Source organism: Frankliniella occidentalis, unplaced genomic scaffold (genome assembly GCF_000697945.3).
Source record: "Frankliniella occidentalis isolate FOCC.00 unplaced genomic scaffold, Focc_3.1 Scaffold48, whole genome shotgun sequence".
NCBI lineage: Eukaryota > Metazoa > Arthropoda > Insecta > Thysanoptera > Thripidae > Frankliniella > Frankliniella occidentalis.
This window is the reverse complement of record NW_026267178.1, coordinates 182778-192469: the sequence shown is the minus strand read 5'-3', so window position 1 is coordinate 192469 and position 9692 is coordinate 182778. Positions and strand designations below refer to the sequence as shown.

Below are 9692 nucleotides of genomic sequence, written 5' to 3'. Positions count from 1 at the left end.
CCCTGGAGAACGTCTCTGGTCCGGTCGACGGACCGGAACACGATGACGACAGACCATCCTCTCCCTGACACCTTCTCTGTTTCTGCTCTTTTCCAGGCGCGAAGTCGGTGAAGTTCATGCACGGCGAGGACGGCGAGCCCTGGGTGTGGGTCATGGGCGAGCACCCCGACGACAAGTCCATCGAGCAGATCCTGGAGCGGGAGGCGCGCGAGAACGCGAGGAAGCAGGCCGAGCTGGAGGCGCAGCAGCGGAGGTGAGTGGAATGGAGTGGACGCGGGCGGGGGGCAGGTGCGTCGCGTGCGCACGGCGGCGGCGGCGCGGGCGCGCTGAGCTGCACTGCTGGGACTTCCGACTTGATGAGCTTGAGGGGGATCAGATCGGGTCGGGTGCCACCTCCTAAAGCTGCCATGCGACGCAGCAGCAGCAGCCAGCGCTTGTTCGGTAGCGAGCAGCGGCAGAGTGTAATCCAACGAGTTGAGTTGACCTTGGTTTGGTTTTGGGTCACCAATCTGCGGCTGCTTGACGACGGCGGCGGCGGCCTGGTGTGCGGGGCGGGGCTGCTGATCTGGTGTCGTAATGGACGGGCTGTGTTCTGTGCGGGGCGTGGCGACCCGGGGTGCGGGGCGGGGCGGGGCTCCCGAGACACGAGGCCGTTCATTGTTGTTTTATCTTCCGGACCGATTGGAGCTGCTCTTGAGGCTCGTTTGGGGGGCCATTTGTCCACCCGGGGAATGTCCGTCCGTGCGCCCGCACGAGGGGTGTGCGCGAGGATGACAGACAGTTAGTCGATATACCCCACACGCGCTGCGCGGGACGAGATCGGGCGGAGACGACGGCGGATGCCATGCGTCTCTCATTCGGATGGCCTTCTGGTGGCCATGGCAGTCATCATCGCCTTTGGACACCGCGGACCAGCAGGCTGGCGCTGGCGCGCTGCTATGAGAAATACGCAAATCACTCGTGGGTGGCTCCCCCCCCCCTCCCCCTCTCTCTGACGGGCCCGCGAGCCTGCTGCTAATTGTCGCGCGGCCGACACCTCCCTCGCCGTTACGTCAGCCGCACAGCACACGGGCCCGCCCGGTGAACTACGTTGCACCGCTGCAGCTCAGCTGCGCTGTAACGCGGCTATAGCGCGCTGCTTGTGGTCCGCGAGGCGAAACGGTGCGGCGCGCCCGGCCCCCGCGGCCCGGCGGCGCCGCGCTCAGGTGTCCCCCGCGCCGCGGGTGCGCCGTGACCACAGCGTCGGTGCGCCGCGCCGCTGGCGCTGGCGTGGCTCGCGCGGCGCGCGGTTGGTTTGGCCACGGCCGCCTGTGACTCCTCTATCCGCGCGCGCGCGCTCGCGACCAGCAGCAGCGCGATGATGTCACCCGATCCATCACGCCTCGCCGCGCCCCACAATAGAGTGGACGACTCGCCTCAAATGGAGCGGACCACATGGCCGCGGCCTCCTGCCCCTCCTCACCCCGCACTTCACACCATTTCGAGGAGGGCCAGCAGGGCGCACCATTGCTCACTGCTTTTGCCGCTGCTGTGCGGCTTTTTAGACGCCGCCAGTAACACTCCATCTTCTAATGAGGCTGTGTATTTTGTTTCAGGTTGTCTGAGCTGACGGAGCTGCTGGACCTGAGCCACAAGCAGATTGAGGAGATGGAGGCCGCCACGCAGCCCGCCTCGGTGCCGCCGATACCGCTGCACCTGCCGCCGCCGCCACAGGCGCCACCGCAGCAGGCGCCGCCGCCGCCGCCGCAGACCAAGCCCGAGGACGACCCGGCCGAGATGATCTACTGCTCCGTGGACGAGCTGCGCGAGTGGAGCAAGAAGAAGGACGCCACGACGACCCTGGCCAACAACGCCATCAACAGTTACAGAAACGGCCTCCCGAACCGACTCGGCGGCCGCGACGTGCTGCAGCAGATCTCGCTCAACAGCAAGGTGGGCACCACCGCCGCCGCCGCCCCGCCCCCGCCGGCCTCGGCCAGGAGGTGAGCCCCGGGGCAGGTTGTTGACGGCGCGCTTCTGTTGCAGCCCCAGCCCAAGGTGGCGCAGCGGGTCGCGCAGTGGGAGCGGCGCGTCCTGGAGACGAGGACCGAGGAGATCCTCAGCAACCTGAAGCAGCGCCAGCAGGAGGCTGCGCGCGAGGCCGAGGAGATGGCCCCCGTACAGGAGCGGCTGTGGCAGGAGCAGGAGCGCCGCGCCAAGGAGGCGGAGCAGCAGATACGAGAGATCGCGAGGCGCGCGCGCGAGGAGCACCGGCGGACGTCCGTCCTGGACGACCCCAGCTCGCCCGCGGCCAGCCCGACCGCCTCCTCGCCGCCCTCTGTGTGAGTAGTGGCCCGAGCAGGATGGGTGGGCTACCCGCCCGGCGCACCGGGAGTGACCCATACGTGCCCTCCTCTCCCGCAGGCCGCCGCCGCCGCCGCCTCCGCAGAACCGCGAGGCGGTGGTCCAGTGGTACCGCACCCAGGAGGAGCCCCGGCGCGCGGGGCTGGACGCGAGCGGCGCCCCGCAGCCCTGGTTCCACGGCCTCATCAGCCGGCAGGAGGCGGAGATGCGCCTCAGCTCGAGGGGCCCCGGCGCCTTCCTGGTGCGGCTGTCGGAGCGCGTGTGGGGCTACGCCATCAGCTACAGGGACTCGGACGCCGCTGGGCCCGGGCGCCGCTGCAAGCACTACCTGGTGGACACCTCGGGCCTCGGCGGCGGCTACCAGTTCCTGGGTGCCAACCAGATCTGCCACAAGACACTCGGTGAGTCGGTTGTGACGACCCATGCGAGGATCGTTGTTTGACGTCGGTTCACGATCAAATTTTCTCTAAATCAGTAGGATTAGAAGGGCGTGCGGCGCATCGATACTGTTTGCACTACCGAACCACCATGTGACATATCCCTCTCGAGCGCTGACAATGACATTACTGTTTGCCTTGCAGAGGACCTGGTGCGCTACCACCGCGAGCAGCCCATCACGTTGGCCGGGGGAGAGCGTCTGATCGAAGCCTGCCGACGACCCGCGACGCCTCCGCCACCGGCGCCCGCCCCCGCGGCACCGCACCACTTCCCTCTAGCCCACCCTCCCCTGCCTGCCAGGCCCCTGCCGCCCCTCCCCGTCACCACCCACAGACCGGTGTACGCCGGAGGCGCCAGACTCGGCCGGAACGGTCCGGAATAGCCGCCTTTATCCTCGGGGCCAGGCCCCGGATAGACGAACTTTGATCCGGACCGGGACCGGCCGGACTGACTGATACAAGTGCGCCATGTAAGTTTCCCGCAGTAGGTGTTTGGACCCGTGATAAAGACTCCTGATCTTTCTGCGTGGCTAGACTGTTGTGATTTGACATACCCTGTAGTCGTCATAGTTTGATTAATGGCTGATCCTGGCCCTCTGTATTTTTTCTTGTTCCCTTTTTGTAACTGTGACTAGTTTTTAAGAACTTTACAAAAGGCATAAAGGTTAGTCCAGACCTTAAAGTTTTTGCTCGATTGTGAGATAATGTGACAGACTAGGACAAGTTACCATAAGCTACACTGAAAAGCAAATGTTATTTTTGATTGCCTGTGACATTTATTTCTCACTCAAGCAATTCACTTCTACTTCCCTTAGATGTAAATGTATCAGTTTAAAAAGCTTGCCATCAATATGTTGTCATTAATCTTCATCTATTTTAAGAGTGGCCTAATTCAATTGGCTTTGGCTGTAACCACATGGAACAACTTTTGACCGTACACTTTTGGTTTAGTACGTATTGTATCTTTGTACATAGTTTTAAGTCATGTGATATTTGGGTATGAATGAAGAAGTTCGCCATGTCTGTGTTTAAGATCCTCAATTAATTACTTCTGTTTTACTCAGTGGTTGTGAGGATTTAATAAAAGGTCTGATATTTGTCCTCCATCAAATTAACTTCTGAGAGTTCACAACTTTTGGGGATATTTAGGATGTTTTAATTTTTTGCAGAACTACTGTTTGTGCATGTAACATTATTTTGCACTCATTTATATTCTTGGAGGAAATACTCTGCTGCATCTGATGTCGTACCCAATTGACTGATTGAATAAGCTGATCACAGAAAACTATAATTTGTATCTGGCCCGTGTTTAGTTATTATGCTAAAATTTTTCGTCTCTTTGAGCTGCAAGATAGTTGTGTTAGCTCATATGTTAGTCGCAGTAAGACATGTGGAAGCATGCTGTGTACAGCTAACATGATATTTTGTTGTTTCATTCTAGCAGCTGCATATTGTGGTTCTTTCATTCAAAATTAATTATATGAAATGTTTTTCTTGCTTTGACGCATGCATGTTTAAAAAAGATTCGTATCATCTTATTCAGTATGCCAACAGGTGTGGTAAATTTATTGAAAAAAGTATTATTGACAATATAAAAGCTACAGTCCATACTATGGACAATTTCAGTTCATTTTCTATGAAAATAAATATATTTATTATTTTAAGAGAAAATTTGTGTCATTCCTTTATACCTTTTTTGAATTAGGAATTGAGCATGACTATGTTGCTATTCAAACTAGCAACTTACACACTTTGTAAAAATGATAGGACAAACTAATTTTTACAAATCACGAAAAATGCTGTCCCCACCATCAGCAAGATAGGATTTCCATTCCTTCATCTCCCATCTGAATACATGGGCATTTCTAGACAAAAGGAAGATTATTTGCTGCTGCCTTCGATGTTACTGATGGCGACCGGGAATGGGAACCTCTCTGAAACAGAGAGGAGACAGTGTCATAGTCAAATACTTAATCGCAATGCTCAACCATGGGAGAAGGACCCCTTCTCTCATGGCTCAACATGAAGTTGTGGTTTTTATCTATACCTCAGTTCAATATTGTTTTGTGTGGGGATGGTGAAAAATATCACAGTTTTTCTAACTCACATCAAGAACTCTAATTTTCTACGTTATAGACGATACACGTCACCTATGTGCAATTATCTGTTTAAAAAGATGTTTTTGGAAAGCAGGTACCACAACTCTTTGATGACCTTTCAGTAATTTTGCACATCTTATAGGATGCACAGAAAAATTAACAGGTCGCCAAAACGAGAGGGAAGAAAGGAATGTACAGCGACTACGGTACTGGGTACCGGGTGCCAGCTAACTACATGCCTGCAAAATCATCAGGTACTCGGTACTGCATTACAGCACAGCTGGTCATTTCATCTGCTTCGCCGGTGTATTTCCCCAGTATCTGATCTTGGTTGGATGCAATTGCAGGAGCCCCTGCAATAGGCATAACACCAAAAGGCCGAAGTGGTTTTTCATTGGTCTTAATGGTCTTTTATTATTGATGGGTTGGGGTTATTGAATTTCCCCATTTTGTCTGACATATTAGAGATTGGAGAAAGAGCAGGCAGGAATGGGTAGGACATGCAAACGTATCATGCTTCTACCAAAAACAGAGAAGTAAGCAATATAAACCCTGTTTGCTCATCCTTAAAGCACTCAGCTCAACTCAACTGTCCTGCTCCAGACTGGGGGGCGGAGGGAATGCCCACCGTATCTAGTATGAAGTCAACTCACCGGCGACAGCGAGTGATCTTCCCGGAGAGTCGCTCTCAACCCAACGCCATTTCCTCCGTGCTGTCCGGCGAGGCTCGGTGCCGCGTTGGGCTTCCTTCTGCCCTTACTCGGACTGCCTGACGCTGAAACAATATTGGTTGAAATATTTCCGTTTATCCCGCCTTCACATTTAAAAGCCACTATATCCGCCCTCCTCGCCATCCCTAAGTTCTGGTGGCTTTGCCGTGTCCCCACAATCAATGTTTCCCTAGCTGACGCAGCTCACGCCAGTGATAGCGCCTGCAACCCGCTGGGTAGGCCAGCCCGCCAAGCTGCTGTGTGGAGACGGCGGCCCGCCCATAGCGCCCAAGTGTAGCGACAGCAGGGGCACGGGAGCGTTTGGCACTCAATGTTTCACGTTTCCTTGCGTCATCGGCCTGGAACGTTCATTGTGGGTGCACTTGTCAGTGGTAACGCCCACAACGCACAGGGTGGGCCAACCCGCCGGGCAGCTGCAGCTGATAGCCCCACAGAGAGTTCAGGAGGAGCTCGGGCAACGATTTCTCATGAAGTTCCATCATGTTTCATTTCCCAAGTTGAAGGCCAGTGACAATGATTGGTTGAAGTGAGAGAGTAAAGAGAGTAGGAGGGGGTAACCAGCCCACCGGATATATACATACCTCCGGGCACGTTGGGGAGGCAGAAGTCGTCCTCCGGTCGGCCGCCGGTCAGCGCGGGGGGCTTCCAGCGGCCACCGCCGTGCACGGCGTGGACCCCGTGGTCCGGCTCCAGGATGGAGGCCCGCTCCAGTCGGTCCAGACGGCGTGCCATGAGGAGCTGCCGCGGCGCGCCCACCACCGGGCCGAGGGGGGCGTTGGAGGGGGCGCCGTGGCCGTGGCCGGGGCCGTGGTGGGTCTGGCCCACCCCTGCTGCCGCCCCCGCCGCGGGGCCACCGTGGCGCCCCGGTAGCCTGGCGGGGGGCACCGCCGTGGGCACCATGGGGCCGCCCGGGAGGGGAGAGCGCTTCAGGGCCTCTGACCTGAATAACGACACGGCAAGGGTTCTGAATGGCATCTAGGATGTGCTGCGGGTCCCCGCGACTAAAGGAGCGACGAGACACACCTGAGCGCGTTCATGTGCATCTGGCTGGAGGGGTTGAAGCTGAGGTTGTTGATGGATAGCAGCTGCGGTTCGCCCGACACCTGCAGCTGTAGCCAGGGCGCATTGGCCACTGGCTCGAGCGTCTGCTGCTCCGCGTCCTGATGCATGGGTTGCTGGTGGGGACCCTGGTCGGGCCTGGGCTGGTAGGCGTCCTGCGAGAGCAGGTTGTGCTGCCGGCGCGGACTGGGCGTCTGGAAGGGCTGCGGCTGCGACAGCTCGGTCTGGTCCGGAGACCTGACTCGCAGTGGTGGCTCCAGTGTCTCTGCCAGGGCCATGAGCAGAGCGGGTGAGTGCTATGGGCTCCTGCTCCAGACCGTGTTGGTCTAGGTGGTCTAGGTGGTCTAGGTGGGGTGAGCTCGACCGGGATCGACCTACCTGCGTGGTGGGACTGCTCAGACTCCTCCAATTCGGGGACGTGCTGCTCCAGCAGTGACAGGGCATCCTCGGCCGTCGCGGCGGGCTCCGCTCGGATCCGTGGCACTGGCGCCAGGTCCTCCATGGGCACGTCAACAGGCGTGGACGCCTGTTCGCTGCGTCGCCACCGGCTCGGGGCGGCGTCCGGGACTGCTGCCGGGTGTTCCTGCTCCTGCTGGGCGTGATGGTGTTGGTGCTGCGGATGGTGCTGCAGGCTGGGCGCGCGGCGCAGCTGTGTCGTGGTGAGGGCACCTGTCGTTTTCGCACATCGTCATAGGCGTTGCTGCAGGCAGGGTGGGGTCCTCTGCCAGATTTTGATGGTTCACCCACCTTTGCCTGGGTCCTCGGCGGCGTGGTGGCCGTCATGGCCCGTGCTCCTGGCGCTGGTCAGGCTGGTGCCCGAGCCGTGGAGCCTGCGCAGTAGTGGGTTGCTCGAGTACTCCTGCTGCACCTTGGCGCGCAGCTCGGGGACGAACCTGTCCGGGAAGCGGTCATGGGTGAAGTAGGGGTGGCGGAGCAGCTGCTCGGCGGGCGGCCGGTGCACCGGGTCAAGGCGCAAGCAGAGCGCCACGGCGTCGAGTGCGAGGCGCGGCCAGGACGGGAAGAGCGTGGCCAATGACCGGGCGCCCTCGTCCCCTGCCGGCCCGCACGCTGGCGGCGGCACGGCCACGGGCACCGTCACCGGCGTCGAGGAGGGCGGCGGCGGCCCCGGGGCCCCGGACAGGGCGCCGCGCTTGAGGCCGCGCAGCATGGGGTTGCGGGCGGCCAGCTGCTGGTGTCGCGGGGACAGCTTGCCGAGGACCTTGATGATCTGGAAGAGCTGGTCGATGTCCGACTGGCCGGGGAACAGCGGGTCGCCGCTCAGCATCTCGGAGAACAGGCAACCCACCGCCCACACGTCCACGGCCCTGGGGGATGGGTGGAGGGGTGGATGGTGAAGGCACCGCAAAAACATGAAAACATCAAAGATCACCCCGTCCTGCGTTGCGTACTCACTTGCCGTACTTGTTGTCCCCGACGAGGAGCTCAGGCGCGCGGTACCACCGCGTAGCCACATAGTCGGTGTACGTCTTGCCCGGCGAAGCCAGCAGCCTGGCGAAGCCGAAGTCGCACAGCTTGACCACGCCGAGGCGCGACACGAGCACATTCTCAGGCTTGACGTCCCGGTGCACGATCTACGTTAACGAGACAGTACCTCAGAATTACTTGTGATATGGATGCGAGGGTAAAGATGTAAAGATTTGACCATAGTAGCTTCGCCGAACCGACGAATATGTTGACTTGATCACCAACCATAGAACACTTTTATTTTCTGTTAGTGACGAACAACACACTTACATTGTTGGCGTGACAGAACTCTACGGCGCGCAGCACCTGGAAGATGTGTTGTCGTGTTGTGTGGTTTCCGAGACCACCGGGCCGTTCCTCGAGCTCGTCCAGGACCGTGTGGTCCATAAGCTCGAACACGAGGTAGAAGCGCCGCTTGCGCCGAAACACCTCCAACAGGCTCACCAGGTTCTCGTGCCGAAGTTTCTGAAAACAGAAAAGGAAATTAGTAATTGCAGCCCATTGCTTTACATGGTCAAGATTGAAATTCTAAACTTTTCTCCGTAAATTCTCTTTAATTGGCAGCTGAGCGCACCTTGAGCATGCGGATCTCCCGGAGCGCCATCTTGCGCACCGTGAGGTCCTCCTCGGTCTCGATGAACTTCTTGACGGCCACGAGCTGGCCGCTCTCCCGGTGGCGGCACCGCAGCACCAGGCCGTACGAGCCCTCGCCCACCACGCCCAAGGACTCGTAGCGCTCCATGGCATGCTGTCAGCGGGTGCGCCGGTCTGCAACACGGACAGGAAACAGAGGAAGGAAGTCAGGGTGGAGTCAGAACGGGCCGGAGCCGGAGACGCGGGGGCCTTTGCAAAGGTAAAGGTGCACGGGTGCACGCCCACGAGCAAGATCCTCCAGGGACCAGATTAGGACGGCTAAAAATACTCCTAGTGTAGCGACGGGGAGGTGCGAGGAGGCCTCGACGAGGGACTCTGAGAGCCTTTGCGGTGACCGACCGGGACATAGACCCCCTGCTGTGGGGTAGAGCAGGGCGAGGGGCGCGGGGCGCGCGGCGCGCGGTGAGCTAGTGACACACTGCGGAGGTATGGCGGGTGGGGGTGGGGAAGGGGCGACTGATAGGCGAGTGGGCGTACAACAACGTTGCCTTTGGCGCGTCCCGCCCGCCTGCCTCCTGCCTCCCGCATTTAATGATGGATGATGTCCTAGCGTGCCCCCCACGCACCTGCGCTCTCGTGACAGCAGCCCCCCTCCCCCTAACAAACAGGGAGATATAAACTGAAACACAAAGCTAAGCGGCGGGTGGGGCGTAAGGGGCGGGGGCGGGCATTAGGTCGCCCTTGCTTTGCCAGTCTCTTGATCCCGAGCTTGATCCCGAGATAGATCAGCTTTCCCGGCCGGCGCGGTGCGACACATCGACCTGCGTCAACGTCAAAGCTCGCGGCGATCATCATCAGCGGGCGAAGTTCGGGGCTTTTCTGTTACCTTTTGTGTAGCGATCATCAGGATTTAGGGTTTATTGCGGGCGGGGGGCGGGGGCCGC

General features: G+C 58.9%; 2 protein-coding genes across 3 annotated transcripts in view; one reads left to right on the top strand and one right to left on the bottom strand.

Moving 5' to 3' along the window:
* The window catches only part of LOC113208958 (SH2 domain-containing protein 4B-like), a gene marked incomplete in the record, with an annotated part of 14778 nt that extends 10327 nt beyond the window's left edge, over positions 1 to 4451 (top strand). The window contains 5 exon segments of the mRNA XM_052267234.1: positions 97 to 253; positions 1596 to 1932; positions 2026 to 2321; positions 2404 to 2744; positions 2925 to 4451. Of these exon segments, the coding sequence (XP_052123194.1) occupies positions 97 to 253; positions 1596 to 1932; positions 2026 to 2321; positions 2404 to 2744; positions 2925 to 3163 (1370 nt within the window).
* The window catches only part of LOC113208968 (uncharacterized), an 18607-nt gene continuing 13230 nt past the window's right edge, over positions 4316 to 9692 (bottom strand). Inside the window, exons 2-10 of one of the 2 annotated variants that reach the window (XM_026426264.2) lie at positions 8729 to 8922; positions 8425 to 8619; positions 8083 to 8261; positions 7417 to 7994; positions 7048 to 7338; positions 6634 to 6934; positions 6192 to 6550; positions 5533 to 5654; positions 4316 to 4714 (exon numbers count right to left, since the gene is read on the bottom strand). In XM_026426264.2, the coding sequence (XP_026282049.2) occupies positions 4646 to 4714; positions 5533 to 5654; positions 6192 to 6550; positions 6634 to 6934; positions 7048 to 7338; positions 7417 to 7994; positions 8083 to 8261; positions 8425 to 8619; positions 8729 to 8896 (2262 nt within the window). In that variant the 5' untranslated portion in view covers positions 8897 to 8922 and the 3' untranslated portion in view covers positions 4316 to 4645. The other variant, XM_052267232.1, reaches the window with a different exon arrangement.